The sequence below is a fragment of the Melampsora larici-populina genome (genome assembly GCF_000204055.1).
Source record: "Melampsora larici-populina 98AG31 unplaced genomic scaffold MELLAscaffold_2, whole genome shotgun sequence".
NCBI classification, from domain to species: domain Eukaryota; kingdom Fungi; phylum Basidiomycota; class Pucciniomycetes; order Pucciniales; family Melampsoraceae; genus Melampsora; species Melampsora laricis-populina.
This window is the reverse complement of record NW_006768766.1, coordinates 2,987,547-3,004,189: the sequence shown is the minus strand read 5'-3', so window position 1 is coordinate 3,004,189 and position 16,643 is coordinate 2,987,547. Positions and strand designations below refer to the sequence as shown.

Genomic DNA, 16,643 nt, shown 5'->3' with positions numbered 1-16,643 from the left:
GGACACAGTCTGTATATTTGGATTAACTAGGATTAACTCCATCCTTACAGACAACGACTGTGGGAACTGGCTTTAGTTTAGTTGACCCTGACTAAAGATCTCTAAGTTTACCCACGCTAAAGCCAAATTTGACGCCAACGATTGGAGATGCTCTAAGGGTTCTCAAAAAAAATCACCGATAAGGGTCTTTAACACCCTTACAGTCAAAATAAAAGGGTAAGTCTTTTTTTCCTAAAGACCTTTCCTTTAATCGCGCTACACTACGGAGGCAATGAACTAAACAATAAAAAAAACTTCTATCTTCTTTTTTTTTTTTGGTTTCTCCTTTCTAACTAGGAATCCAACTCGATAATGGTCAAAAAAAAGAAAAGAACTCTACAAAAAAAACACACTCTTGATACGATAACTCGATCCGAGATGATTCAATACAAAAACCCCTCGCACACAATCGATCCAGCTCCTTATAGTTCCAACAACTCCAGACCTAATCAAACCTATGTAAGTATGGTTTGCCTTTCTCATGATCATCTTCTCACCTATTCTAATTACTGATTGAATGATTCTTCCTTTGTTTGTTCGATAGAAGATGCTTTATTCGATTCCGGCGGTTCCAATCGGAAACAATCGTTTCCGAAACGGATCGAGGCTTTTCGCACTCAGTCCAGCCCACTCGTCACCATCCCCCACTCTCTTCACCTTCTTCATCACCCTGACTTCAAAATCAAAATTGATTTATCGATTTCGCCCGATTCAGGTTAGTCCTTTCCTTGTTTATCTTATTTAGATTGTAACTTCTTTCTAACCCTACTACACCCACAGCCCTCACTACCATCTTCCACCCTTGGATTCAAAAATCGAAATCGATTTTTGATTCTGACCAAGTTGGGTAAGACTTTTCCTTTTTTTTCTTTTTTCTTTCCTCTGTAGCTACTGCCCCTTCTGACTACCCTTCTTTTGGTTCAGTCTAGATTCTCTTTTGGTTATAAGCCCTTCAAAAACGAAATTGAAATGGGATCTCTTGCCTAGTTGTTGTTTAGTTTTGCCCAGCCTAGTATTGTTTCTCCTTTGCCTTGTCCCTTGGTTGCTGGGATTGTTGCAATGAAAAAAGCCCCCAAAAGCAAAATTTTGACTGCTTTGAGCTGAGCTTGAGAATGAGAGTGACCCCAGATAAAAAAAAAGAAAGTAAAAAAAACCTATATATAAAGGTCCCAAAAAAGACTCGAGTGATTTTTATTTCCACATCCTCCCCCAACAAATTAGCTGTCCTCAGCTAAAACATTTCCTTCATCATTTTTCTTTCTCTGTTCAACCTTTATATCACTCTATTTAAAAATCCATAACCTTTCACAACTTCAACTTTCAACCAACTTATCCCAAAAATTTTCTCTATACCCAAAACTCAACATCAATTTTTTTAAAATCCTGTTCTTCTCTCGATTTCACTACTCATCAACTAAAAAAAACTCTTGTTCCTCTTTTGTTTATTTCCTCTACACATCAACCTCACCACCAACCATGAGACCTCCACCTATCCACCCTCAAAGTTGTGTAGAATGCCTGAATGAAAGTCGGTCCTGTACTTGGATGGTCCATGAGTCACTCCCCATCACCAGTGACGGAAGGTGCGATCAATGTCACAGGGACAAACTGACTTGTGGTAAGTCCCCTCCTCTACTTGTATCCTCCTGCTTATTCAAAAAAATCCCCCAATACTGACATGTCACCCTTCTCACCCCATTTGTTCTTAGTGTGGCCTACTACTTATGAAAACTTAAGTGATGAAATCCAAGTTCATCCCCCTTCAACCACCTATGTCCAAGAACCTGAGTTCGAATCCGCCGCTGCCCGTTTGAAGAGAGTCAAAGCCTGGACCTGCGCTCCCTCTCGCCCCAAACCAGCTGACCTTGAATTCTGGAAAGCTGATCTCAGATTATGGAATAATGGTGGTAATGCTCCTCTTCCTCCTCAAGTCCCTGTCAAACCCAAGGCTTCCACCTCAGCACCTCAACCCAGACCACCACCTATTCTTACCCAACCACGAGCGTTCTACACCAACCCAAAATCCAAACCATCACCTGCATTCATGCCCAAAGTCCCAACTGCTGCTCCACCACCCAAACCTGCACCTACTCCTGCTCCACCCAAGGTTTCAACTCCTGAACCCCTTCATCACCAACTCCACCACAACCACCTTTACCTCCTGCTATCCCATCTCACTTCAACTCAAACTTCAACTTTGACGAACCCTCCGCCAGTACGTCAACCTCTGTTCCTCCTGAACCTCAACTCCGTCCTCCTTCTCGCAACCCCAACGGCCGCACACACATCGAAGATTTCAACGGAATTTTTGGAAAGGACCTTAGTGCCAAGATATGGTTTGCCCGGGCAATTGATGAAGCTGATAAACTTAATGAACTTGGTGGTACTCCTCATCATGTTGATCCCCGAGACCCGACCATCGCTTTGACTGAGGCCATGTTTTCTTTATTGACTACCCACTGGAACATATGGAAATCTTATAATCCTGATGAGTGTCTTGCTAGGAAAACCCTTACCAACCAACTGAAAAACCTTGTTGCTCAAGATATGTTGTATCGCCTGTCCGGTGCCAAGCACATTTGTCCTGCTCATTATGACTTTCCTCCTGTTGATAATCCTGATTTGACCCCTGCTCCTTCCTCTCATCCTCCTGACTTTTATGATTCTATAGCTAGCGGAAACCGAAACTCTAGAGACAAAGGCAAGAAAAGAGCTCATGACCAGACTGAATAATTGTTTTCCTTCTTCCTATATTTTCTCTTCAACCATTTGTTTTCCTGTTATCACTTTCTCTTTGCACATAGACTGTTTCCTCTTTTTGATTTGTTATCTTCATCCCCGCTCTTCTTGAAAAAGTAATAAAACCCAAAAAAATCTTTTGTATAAACTTCATGTGCCACCTCCCCCAACTTGAATAAAAAACCTCAACTTGAGTAACCTTGTGCCACCTCCCCCAACTTAAATCTGAGACCCAGTCCTTAAATCCGTTCCCTTTTACCCCATTTGTTGTTTTGTTATTATATTTTTATGTTTCTATTTTGTTCTATTTTTAACTTTATTTCTGTGATGTATTTTATTTTTATCCTTGTGTTTTATATTTAATTTTATTTTTCTATACCAATATCTTCCACCCCATAATTACTCCTTTGCTGTCCAGTACCAACTTAGATTGTCTTCCACATAATTTTCCGCTTTCCGACCTTAACACTTATGATCATATTCTTATTCCCAATTTCTCAAAAAAAAAAAACTCTAACGTAACCTCAGTAACCATATTCCTTAGTCCTGACAAAATAATTTCCAATTTGTTACCGTAATCAATATACCAATTCTAATAACTTTAACCTGGAGTTTGTCCCAGTAATCCTAACAATATATCTCAAGAATCCATCATCCGCCCCAATGCCTTCAACATCAAATTTGCTTCCGCCGCCCCAAGAATAACCTTCCGCCGCCCAAGTAACTATTCAGTATCCAATAAAAGTAAAGTAAAAAAGTTTGTATGTAGTAGTAATCCATTTATATTGTGTTGTTGTTTTAAATTTTGATCTACCTTAGTAGCCATCCCCTATCCCCCTACTACATGTTGTTGTGATTTGTAATTATGATTGTTTTGCCCATTATGACTTGTGATTTTGTTGTATGACTTATACCCGCTGCACATCCACCAGAAAAAGAAAAGAAAGAAAAAAAAGAGAAAAAATAAAAGAAAAACTGTCGCTACGCCAATGACTTGATTGTAAAGTATGCTTCGCCCAATGACTTGTGATTTTGACCTCATGTATTTGCCCATGCGGCTTTGATAGTTGACCCAATTTCCACCACTATATCCCACCAAGAAGAAAAGAAAAAAAAGAGAAAAGAGAAAAAGAGAAAAAAGAAAGATGATTATTTTTGTTGTTGTTGATTGATGTTTGAATTTTAAATTTTAATAATCCCCTATATGTCCTCCTACCATGACCGAAAAAAAAGAAAAGAAAAGAAGAAAATGAGATAAAAGAAAAAGAAGAAAGAGAAAGCCCCTTAAACAGGAGTAATTTTGAGTTTTATAAGTAGTGTTCCAATAATATATTGATTTGATTTGTATTGTTTGATTTTGAATTGATTTGTTGTGCCCACCCCGTACCCTACTACTTATTGTTGTTTTGATTGTTTTGATGTTGATTTTAAGTTGTTATTATTGTAATTAATTTCCACCATCCATTCATTCCTTTGGTCCACCGTCCTCAGCTGCCATATCCAATTACCAAAAGAAACCAAGAAAAAGAAGAGATGATGAAAATGATAAAGCAATAAATTGATTTGAGATAAAATTTCAAGAATAACAAGAGATATAAAGAAAATAGAGAAGAGAGAAATGAAAAATTTTGTAGCAGTAATCCATTTTGTTGATTTTAATTGTAATTTGACTAATTCTTCTTGCAATGTTATACATTGTACCCAACCCGTGCCCCCTGCTAATTTTGTTTAATTATGTGACCTATATAAAAATAAAAAAATGAAACTGAAAAATGAAAAATGAAAAAGAAAAAGAGAAAATCTGATAAGAAACCAAAATAAAATAATGAAACAGAGATTGAGAATTCTTTATACACCAAGTCCCAATATTTGCTACTAGTTGGTGATAGACATCCAAGGTTACTTGGATTTTATATATGCTGAATGCCCATTGATTCACCAACACCCCCTACAACAAATGATCCCCAATTCCAGAAGCCTCCTCCACATAATTTGGAGCATCCCAGGAATCCTCCTCCAACACCATATCTTTACATAATCCTTCCCTGTCCTTCCATACCACTGTTGTCCTCTTCTCGCCAAAGTCCAACTCCCGCTCCCATGATCCATCTTCCGGCTGACAAATTGTATATCTTGTCCAGATGCCCCTCTCATCCCTTAAGGTCATCCTTTCACCAATAGCCTTCCCAAACTCTAAACCAGCCCTGAAGTCCATTAAGAAAGGCCTTCCCAGTAAGATTGGACATTTGTCCTCCTTGGCAATCCAGAAGTGGGCCGTTCCTTGAACCTTTGTCCCTACTCCAACCTCTACTGCTTCCCCAATACCCACCAACTCTGTTCTTTGTCCTCAAATACCCCTAACCCCTGATTTAACTGGTATCATTGAGACCAGTCCAAGCTCCTGAGCCACTGATTCTGGCAAGATATTGATCTGGGAGCCAGAATCCACCAATGCCTTCACCCTTTTCCTCTTTCCACCAAGCATAATATCCAAGTACCCTAATGGACAAGAGTACAACACATCTTCATCATCACTTTCACTATCCTCCACCGACTCTTCTTCGTCCAATCCTCCCGCCGCAGCTCTCATTGGTTGGAGAATACGAGGCACCACCACCCTCCTCTTTGAGACTTGCTTCTTGATGTGCTCTGCCAGTGATGGCGAGATTGCACACAACTCTCCAACTTCAGCTTGGATCTGAGTCCTCATGATTTTCTCCACTACCTTATCCATGACACCTTCATGATGCCTTTCCACTGGCCTTTCAAACCTTCCCTTTAGAATCTCACTTCTATCAACCCTGGGAGCTAGAATTGTTGCCTTCTGCTTCCCCACCTCCTTGTCTATCAATCTTGCAAGTGGTTCATCATCACTTGAAACCTCTCCAACAATTTGCTCAAGCTCATCTACATCCATCCTACCTTCCTCCTCCTGTACTGTTGCCCTCTTCTTCCTTGCTGTTCCCACTGGTTCCACCTTTCCTCGTGTTCTCTTAACTTCCACATCATACACCTTGGTTCCTGCCCCGGCCATAGCTGTCTTGGTCTTGAGCCTGGAACTTGAAATAGAAGGCATCTTCCATTCCTCCAACACACCACAATTTGCTCTCAACTCTTGAAGTTGAGGATTTCCATCAGTTCCCTTGGTAAGAACCCCAGTCACCACCACCTTTTCTTGAACCACCGGAGCCACGGGAGGCGCTGGAGCTGCCTGGACCAGAGGTTGAGCTCCCACTGCCCGTGCAGCCGCAGAGTTGGCCGCCGCCTGCTTTGCCTGTTTGACCTGAAGTGAATGGTCTGCCACCACCGTCCTAATGGGTCAAGCACTATCCCACTTCACAACAGCACCATTAGACAGAATATAAGTGTTATTCTGCTCAGTGACATAACCATCATTGATGTCCCTCTGCTTGTCTGAACACCTGTTGTGACCATGTCCTTCCCGACCACAATAATAACACATCAACGGTGTAGAACTCCTACGCTGTGGAGCGTAGGCAGAGCCTCGAGGGGAAGAAACAACCCAAGGGGAATAAACCGCCCAGAGCCGTAACCAAAACGCCGTTAAGCTGCCCTCAAATTTTCAATGAGACACTTCTCGCCAACCTTTCTACCACCAAAATAAGCTTCCAACCTTGATTATCCAATCTACAAGCTTTAGTTCAGCTTTAAGAATCCCCGTAAAGGTCCTACGGTTCAAAAACAGATGTAAACAAGCTGTTTTTTACTACGTTCCCCAATGCAGTTCTCAAAAAAACTTTCCCGCAGCAAGTAAAAAAAATAATTAAACCTTGATTTTCCTCTAAAACCTTGTTCTTCAACTTCTACAGTTCCCGAAACTACCCTACACACCTTAATACCTTCAAAACCCAGTGAATTACACCTGTAACAGTGTAATTCTACCTTATTACCTTAGGACAAAACCCCTAAGGTAAGCTAAGTAAGAATAAAGAAAAATAAAAAAATAAGGACAGCACTATTTGGCGCCCGCTCGGATAATCCCTGAAGCCCGCTTTTCTCGGGGCTTTACCCGCCATTTCTGTACCAACCCGTGCCCCGCTCAGCCAAATTACACCGCAGCCGCAGTCAATCCGGGCTCTCACAAGCACAGCAGCCCCTTTATCACATACCGGGCTGCTGAATCACTGAGTCGGGCTGCTGGATCCTGAAATTGAGAGGTCAAACCGGGCATTCTTCTTCCATGTCAAATTCTTGCTGGGCATTTCATCTCAAAGTCGACAGACCACACCTACTGGACAACCCTCAAACCACTTGAACTCCCCAAATGGTAAGTGTTTTTCTTCTTTTTTCTTCTGCTCTGCTGATTTTCTTTCAAATCCCGACCATAGTCCGTCCCTTCTTAAATCCACCTTCATCACCTCTAGTCGTTCTTTACTTCTATCGTAAGCAGTCTCTCAAAGCAATCTCTGCTTTCAAGTCTATGAAGCAAGCAAAATATCAGATCCTGCTTACCCCGGATGAAATCAGTCAAGTGAAAGCAAGAGTATGTAATCTCTTTTTGATGATTTCACTCAATCGACTTCATTCACAGCTGACTTGTTCATTTATCTCAATCTCGTTGCATAGTTCCAAGCTTCGACTCTCTCCTTCGGTCAAACTCCTTCTCAAGAGAAATCTCAATGTCCAAATTTAAATTGTTTTTTAATCAAATTCACCTTTATTACTTTATTGTCCTTATCATTCAAACAATAGTAGAGAAACTCGAGGTTTGAAAATCTCAGTTGAAATTGTTGAATGTTTGAATTCAGATCCTAATCAGAGATAAGCCTATATGTCAAATCAACGCAAGAGTTGTTTGAGTATATGTAGTAAGGTAAGGATTCTTCAAGCATTGAATTTGCTCAAGTAACCCGTTGCCTGGGAAGTCCACCTGACCGTCTGACCCATGAAGTTGTCTCAGATTGGGTCCACAGGCTCTGTTAATCCTTGTGAACAATGCTGATGGCTTTGAATTTACTGCTGGGTTAAGCAAACAAAGCTTTAACCCGTTCACACGGAACAGCCAGGAACAGCCCGGTTTGAAATTAGATGCAGCCCGGTTGAACTGAAAACCGGGCTGCGAAAACGCGACTATCCGACATCCGGGCTTCGGGTCTTGAATACCGGGCGCCAAATAGTGCTGTCCAAAAATAAATCCAAAGTTGGTAATTCCCAATATAAGGGTTCCCAAAATCACCGATAACACCTCCAGTAACCCTTATAATCAATAAAAGGTAAGTCTTTTATTTTAAAGACCCTTCTTTTTAACTCGAGTCTGTCACTACCAATACGATGGGAACAAATGACTAACTTCCTACACTTCCCTCTTGTTTCTTCTTTCTATTCTAGAAAATAACTCGAAAACAATGAGAAAACGAAACAGAAAACTTTCTACTAATTGCTTCGACTTGATAACAAAAACAAAACAAGGACTTCAATCTCGGGCACAACTTCTCTCACACAGTAAGACACACACAAAAAACTCAATCAAACACCACCTCTTATAGCCAACCCTTCAAACCTAATCAAACCTATTGTAAGTTCGATTTTTTGCTTTTATCATCCCCATCTTCTAACCTCTTCTTGTTTCTAATCAAACCTAATTGAATTGTTTTTCTTTCTTCTTTCTTTGTTTTTAAGTCGGTCCGAGTCGTTTTGATCGATCTCGGACTCGTATCAAACAATAAATTGATCGATTGCCTTGTTCCTCAACCCTGTTTCATCTAAAAATCGAAAAAAATCGATTTTTTGTAATCCTTCTTTTTGGTAAGTCCTTTTAGATGTTCTTTCTGTTTGATTAATTGATCTCTTTTAAAATGTCTATCAAGGTTTTGACTAACTTCCTTCTATTGTAGCATCTTTCAAATTAATTTCGATTTTTCAACTTAAACATAGGTAAACATAAAAAAAGAAAAGAGATCTTGATTAAAGATGGTGAAGTAGTTGAAGGAGATGAAGGATCACTAGATTGTAGGATTAAAACATGTGTATTTAGATTTTGTAGATTTTTGTTTTGATTATTTTTTTGATTGTTATTGTAATTTGTGTAACTTTGAATTATCTCAAACAAAGTACATATGATCCATCAAAAGTAAAAAATCCAACATTTTAAGATAAGATAAAAATCAATTAAAAGAGTTATAAAGTTTTTTTGTTTTGTTTTGATGAGAGTTTTAAAGATTAATTAATTAAAGGAATATGATTGAGTTTGAGAAGTTGAAGATAATCAATTTGATTGATAGGTGGTGACCTTTTAAAAGATACTCGAAATGACTATTCTATTATCCTCAGTTTATTTCTGAATTGCTTGATTGACTTATTTGAATTCTTTCCCAATATCTCTTGTTCTCAGTGCAAATATTTTGATTACCACAACGGCCCATCTCTAAAAGGCTTCTGTTGATACTCCCCCCTTGCCGGTCCATAATTCTCCGGTCCGTAAGGTCCTCCTCCATTAGCTTGAGAAGCCTGGTTCCCCTGGAACTGTCCTCCCACAGTGTCATTTTACTAGTTACCGGCAGGCCAGTGAGTACGTCCACCTCAATCCAATCTCAAAACAATCTCAAAACAATGTCAGTTCGATCTCAATCCAATCTCAATTTTTGGCCTAGAGGAGCAGACACACAGTCTTCCAAAATGAACTGAAATAAAGTTTAGTTGCATGTCCACACATGAAGGTCTCAGAATTTTTGGAAGGTATGAGTGATTTTTAGATGAGCCACAACCAAATATCCTTCTAATCCCCTTCCAAAAACTTCTCCTATAAAGCAGAAGGTGACAGCTCTTGATTATATAGATATGTTGGGATTCTTTGTGGGGAAGGAGGTTTCATAATCATAGATATAACTATCATATTAAGAAATGAAAATAGGAAAAGGGACAAGATGGGTGATAAAGTGGTTGTTTTTTGGTTTGTGATATCAATACATTGGTTTGTTATATATATACATTTTTCACTTGAATGGACAATAATTCATTCAATTCATATCATTTACTATGTTGGGCTTTTCATCTTATTTGTACATAGGTTTTTGATATACTTTTGTTTCGGGAAAGATGTATTTTTTTACTTTGGAAACTAGTAGTTTTGGCTTTTGCAAAGATGGTAATTTCAAACTATGAAGGAGATGATGAATGTATGGTTGAGGGATCAGATTAAGTCTTAAATCATGAAGGTTCAACATACATATGAGCTGAAATGATTAGACTCTGCCTTTAATGACTTCTTCAGGAAATACCTGGTTTAACAATACAATTTGGTCAAAAACCCAAATCCAGAACTTGGGTGGTATATATACATCCCCCACAAGTCGCGACTTGTGGAGGTGTGTATAATCTAGCACTAGAGTGGTATCTACACACCCCTGCAGGTCGCGACTTGTGGGGGAGTGTATACATACCACTCAAGTTCCCACACTCATCTTTTGGCTTATTTCCATCATTCACCTCAACCTCCTATTTTCACCAATCGAGTTCAATTTCTAAAGGTAAGTCATTTCTATTTTTGTATTTCTTTTAATTTTTTTCTCTTCTTTTGATTCTTCTACCTAAAATTAATCAACTTCTTTCTTCCTTTTACTTTCTTCACTTTATTTTGATTAAATTTCTTTTGTGCTTTCTAGATTGATTGATTCATCTTTCTACTTTCTACTTTTTTGATTTTGTTTCATTCTTCTTTTCCTTGTTCCTTATGACTTGTCTAAATTCAATCTTTTTCAAATGAAATGTTCCAATGGTAAGTCATCTGATTCTTCTCTTCTGTGATTCCTTTCTTTACTAACTGTAGTGTCTTTTATGTTGTTAAATGTGTTTCCAGTTCTTTCTTAATTGAATTTTGATTTGAATGTTTCCAGTGAGCTTTAATTAGATCAACCCACTCAATTACTAGTTTGTTTTGTTTATTTTCTTTTGTAGGGTTAGGTAATCAATCAATCAATCAATGAATTTCATCTATTTTTTATATTTCCTTGCATCTTGTTCTTGTTGTTGTCATTGGAAACTTCAAATTTTTCTTTCTTGTAATGTTTGTTTCATTGGATAATTAACGCTGAACCCCAATGTTCTAAAATGAAATTTAATCACACAGAAAGCATTTGAATATGAAAAATGGAAAATGATGTACAAAAATGAAAGATTGAGTTGTGAAAGATGATCAAGAAACAAAAAACATTTATGTTTGAAGGAAAGGTTAAAGGGAATATTGGTTATAATGTTGATGTAAGGTGCCATGAAATAGTAGTGAGTTGATTCAAATCTCTAATGATTTGATTACCACAATGGGTTGCTTGGGATTTCATGCCAAGATGTTGATGCAAATCAAACAGGATCAAATTGAAGACCTCAATTAATCAAGACTGAAGGAATTTTTCATGGAAAGCTTTTCATCCTTCAGAGGTTAATAAAAATTTCTGTACCCCAAGCTTATGCTTACTTTACCTGCTGAAGTTGAGCGCCTACATCTACCTCAGTACAAGAATTTTTGCAAAGAAATTATCAAGTTATATTGAAATTTAGTCAATACATCATCTAGACCTTCAATTTTTGAACAAATTGCAAATGTATCTTTATTGAATTGTGGCAGAATGTTAAAATCAGAAGCTAAGATGAGGTCAGGAGCCAATTAAACTATCTCAAAAGGAATTAAGAGCATGGCTTGGTTCTTTCACTTCAGGACAAGATGAACCAAACTTCATTCAAAGATTAGTTATTACCCGGGTTGTGATCAAATGGACTGATAGTAGCTATTACATTTGTTTGTGAAGTATCAAAACAAGCAAGGAAGGTAAGACCTTCAGACTACTCAATCTTTGCAATATAATCTGTTTTGTAAAACTTTCAGAATGCAGTACACCATACATAGAAAGTAACAAGAAGCCACCAGAAGATTTTGGAGGATAAAATTTCATTTTAAGCTGTAGTACTGAACTAGCTCAATGCGGATCTGCAGGTATATGCAGCCCATGCATATCCCCCACTCAAACTGATTTTGAGGTCAATTTGATATTGAACTGACATTGATTTGAGATTGAACTGACATCAAATTGAGATTGAATTGAGGTGAATGGAACTCACTGGCCTGCCAGTGACTAGTAAAATGACACTGTGTCCTTGCCCATTCCACTGAGGCCTATTCTCTGCATAACCTCCTCTTCCAAAATTATTACCCCCAAATCCTCCTCTTCCTCTAGCTCCTCCATACCCTCCAGGACCAGCATTATTGCCTTGCAGTCCGGCACCAAAATAAGTGTTGGTATTTATCCCTCCTTGTGGGGGCCCCCTGTTCTGAAATGCAGGAGCAGGATTGTTGGCCGGGTTAAATTGATTAACCCTTCCCCCCACTGGGTTGCCAGGATTGGGCTTGCCTGCACCCCAACCACTCCATGCAGCAAACTGCTTCACTAACTCCGCCACCGCCGGATCCTCGGTCTTATGTCCGTCCGCCTTCTTACTCAACCCCTCCATCTTCATTCCCCTTCTTTCCATATCCTTCTGCACCACTTTGTCCTTCAATTCTTCATCCTTCTTCAATTTCACCTCCTTCTTGCCTCTCATTTCCTCAAAGACCAAGTCCACCTCCGCTCCCATGACTTTCTCTACCGCCTTCTTCAGTAGACTCCACCCTGGCAACCTATGCCTTCCATCCTTTGTCACCCGCAACTGATTCTCGTCCCAAAGCAACTCCTTGATCTTCAGCTGCTTGGCATCTGAAAACGCCTCGTAGTAATACTGGCAGACTTCATCCTCCGAGTCGATGTAGTCATTCCTCTTCAAATACCCAAGTATCACCTCGAACTTGTGTCGGAAACCTTCAAACTCCACCTTACTATCCACACCTCCCATACACTCATACTGCAGGGTCAACTCCTTCAAATCTTCCACCGTATACCTTGGTGCCTCCCGTATGGATGCGTACCGGTCCTTCATCCCTGCCTTCAACTTCTTCCAATCCCATTCTCCATTGTGGTAATCAAAATATTTGCACTGAGAACAAGAGATATTGGGAAAGAATTCAAATAAGTCAATCAAGCAATTCAGAAATAAACTGAGGATAATAGAATAGTCATTTCGAGTATCTTTTAAAAGGTCACCACCTATCAATCAAATTGATTATCTTCAACTTGTTAAACTCAATCATATTCCTTTAATTAATTAATCTTTAAACTCTCATTAAAACAAAACAAAAAACTTTATAACTCTTTTACTTTATTTTTATCTTATCTTAAAGTGCTGGATTTTTTACATTTGATGGATCATATGTACTTTGTTTGAAATAATTCAAAGTTGACAAAGTTACATAAATTACAATAACAATCAAAAATAATCAAAACAAAAATCTAAAAAATCTAAATACAAATGTTTTAATCCTACAATCTAGTGATCCTTTATCTCCTTCAAGTACTTCACCATCCTTTAATCAGGATCTCAATTCTTTTTTTATGTTCACCTATGATTAGTTTGAAAAATCGAATTTCATTAAGGCTGCTAAAAGGGAAGGAAGATAATCAAAACCTTGATACAAACATTAGAGATCAATAAATAAAACAGAAAACACATCAAGGACTTACCAAAAGAATAAGATTTAAAAATTGAGTTTTTTTTTGATTTGTAGAAGGAACAGCTGATGGCGAGAGGACTGGATCGATAACTCAATTAACAACTATCTTCTTGATTGAGACTGATCCGAGTCCTTGAAACAAGTGGAAAGATCTAGAAATGATCAATTAAAAAGAAAAATCAATTCAATTAGAAATCAGAATAGGTTAGAAGATGATAATGATAAAAGCAAAAAAATCGAACTTACATTAGGTTTAGATAGGTTGTAGAAGGATCGAGTGCTGGGTATAAAAGGAGGTTTCTCTTTGTGTGTGTGAGAAGAGGCTTGTCTGATCGTGTGTGTGTGATTGTTTAGAAGTTCTTTTTTTGATTTGATCGTTATCGAGTCTTATCGAGTCCGAAGGAATCGTAGCTTTGAGCATTTGTTAGAGTATTCTCGCTCTTGATCGTTATCGAGTTGAACTCCTAGTTAGAAAGGAGCAACCAAAGAAAAGATAGAATCCTATCTTGTTAGTTCCTTAGTTCTTTGCATCATTAGTGTAGAGCGAGTTAAAAGAAAGGTCTTTAGTTAAAAAGACTCACCAATTTCTTAATTATAAGGGTCAGTAGAGGTGTTATCGAAGATTTTGAAACCCTTACACTGGGAATTTCGATTTTATTTTTTAATTTTTAATTTTACTTAAGCTATCTTAGGGGTTCTGTCCTAAGGAATTAAGGCAGTTGGGGCAGTTACAGGTGTAATTCACTGGGTTTTGAAGGTGTTAAGGTGTGTAGGGTAGTTTCGGGAACAGTAGAAGTTGGAGAATAAGGTTTTGGGGAATTTTCAAGGTTTCTATTATTTTTTTACTTGCTGCGGGAAAGTTTTTTGGAGAACTGCATTGGGGAACGTAGTAAAAAACAGCTTGTTTACATCTGTTTTTGAACCGTAGGACCTTTCCGTGGATTCTTAAAGCTGAACTAAAGCTTGTAGATTGGATAATCAAGGTTGGAAAGTTTATTCTTGGTGGTAGAAAGATTGACGAGGAGTGTCTCATTGTAAAATTTGAGGGCAGCTTAGCGGCGTTTTGGTTACGGCTCTTGGTGGTTTATCCGACTTGGGTTGTTTCTTCCCCTCGAGGCTCTGCCTACGCTCCACAGCGTAGGAGTTCTACACCGTCTCCCCATCCATCCAACTCCTTGATTTCCTCCTGCAAATCCTCCCCATTCACAAATGCACAAACCTGCATCACCATATCCTTCCCCGTAGCCCTATCCACCTTGGCCGCAATTTCAAAATCCCTAAGGAATTTCTTGACATCCTTTTCCCTACTAAACCTCAAATTAGGGTCTTGAGGAGCAATCTTCACACTCTTCTTTGACTTCTTCCTCCTGCTCCTCCGCCTGCTCCTTCCTTCATCTTCACTACTCTCCACCAAACTCTCCTCCGAGCTGCTCTGACTACTGCTCTCACTACTTTCCTCATCGCTTGTCTCCCGTCTTTTCTTTTTACCCTCCTTCTTTCCTACCCTCTTCTTCATCTTCTCCCGCTCTTCCTTCCTTGCTTGGTCCACTTCCTCCTTGACTCTCTTCTGCCACTGCTCCGCCATCATCTGTTCCATTTGTCTCATCATGGCCTGATTCTCCTGGAACTGCTTTCCCCACATCTCCTTTCCTTCACCGTCCGAAGGTGACTCCTCGCCAGCTCCCCTATACTCGCCAAAGAGATCATCCACCGGTGGTGCCGCTGCCGGTGCTCCTTCTGCCGCTGGCACCTTAGGGGTCCTCTTGTAATGCCCGGTTGGTGGCACACCAAGACCCTCCTCCCCATCCGATGCGCTAGCCGCGTTTTCTCCTAACGGTAGGCCTGAATCCATCTTGCTAAAAGTAAAGAATCAAAGAGAATGAAAGATGAAAGATGAGAATCCAAGTGAGAATTTTTGATGGAGTTGATTGGTTGTATTGAGAGAGTTGAGAGTGAGTTTTGAGAAATTTGATGATGATCGAAAATGAGATTTTTGAGCCAGTGTAGACTACTTGAACTATTGAGCTCCTGCTTGATGTGAAAGTTGTCCAAAAGAAATGCCCCAGTGGAGTCACCAGATGTAGAACTCCTACGCTGTGGAGCGTAGGCAGAGCCTCGAGGGGAAGAAACAACCCAAGTCGGATAAACCGCCAAGAGCCGTAACCAAAACGCCGCTAAGCTGCCCTCAAATTTTACAATGAGACACTCCTCGTCAATCTTTCTACCACCAAGAATAAACTTTCCAACCTTGATTATCCAATCTACAAGCTTTAGTTCAGCTTTAAGAATCCACGGAAAGGTCCTACGGTTCAAAAACAGATGTAAACAAGCTGTTTTTTACTACGTTCCCCAATGCAGTTCTCCAAAAAACTTTCCCGCAGCAAGTAAAAAAATAATAGAAACCTTGAAAATTCCCCCAAAACCTTATTCTCCAACTTCTACTGAATCTAATGGTACCCTACACACCTAATCCCCTCTAAAACCCTGCAATTCACAGTTGTAGCTGCAGAAAAACCCCCTAGGAACTTAGGACAAAACCCCTAAGTTAGCTAAGTAAAATAAAAAAATAAAATAAAAATCCAACTTTTGGAATTCCCACTATAAGGGTTCTCAAAAAAAATCACCGATAAGGGTCTTTAACACCCTTACAGTCAAAATAAAAGGGTAAGTCTTTTTTTCCTAAAGACCTTTCCTTTAATCGCGCTACACTACGGAGGCAATGAACTAAACAATAAAAAAAACTTCTATCTTTTTTTTTTTTTTTTGGTTTCTCCTTTCTAACTAGGAATCCAACTCGATAATGGTCAAAAAAAAGAAAAGAACTCTACAAAAAAAACACACTCTTGATACGATAACTCGATCCGAGATGATTCAATACAAAAACCCCTCGCACACAATCGATCCAGCTCCTTATAGTTCCAACAACTCCAGACCTAATCAAACCTATGTAAGTATGGTTTGCCTTTCTCATGATCATCTTCTCACCTATTCTAATTACTGATTGAATGATTCTTCCTTTGTTTGTTCGATAGAAGATGCTTTATTCGATTCCGGCGGTTCCAATCGGAAACAATCGTTTCCGAAACGGATCGAGGCTTTTCGCACTCAGTCCAGCCCACTCGTCACCATCCCCCACTCTCTTCACCTTCTTCATCACCCTGACTTCAAAATCGAAATCGATTTATCGATTTCGCCCGATTCAGGTTAGTCCTTTCCTTGTTTATCTTATTTAGATTGTAACTTCTTTCTAACCCTACTACACCCACAGCCCTCACTACCATCTTCCACCCCTGGATTCAAAAATCGAAAT

General features: G+C 39.2%; 1 protein-coding gene across 1 annotated transcript; it reads left to right on the top strand.

The window, feature by feature from the left end:
* Window positions 1–1,515: 1,515 nt before the first annotated feature.
* On the top strand, window positions 1,516–2,772 carry MELLADRAFT_89288 (uncharacterized protein; the record flags this gene model as incomplete). The annotated part of the gene is made up of 3 exons (XM_007404551.1): window positions 1,516–1,657; window positions 1,749–2,254; window positions 2,356–2,772. 3 exons carry the CDS (start codon window positions 1,516–1,518, stop codon window positions 2,770–2,772), a joined length of 1,065 nt encoding a protein of 354 aa, XP_007404613.1.
* Between the last annotated feature and the right edge of the window lie 13,871 nt (window positions 2,773–16,643).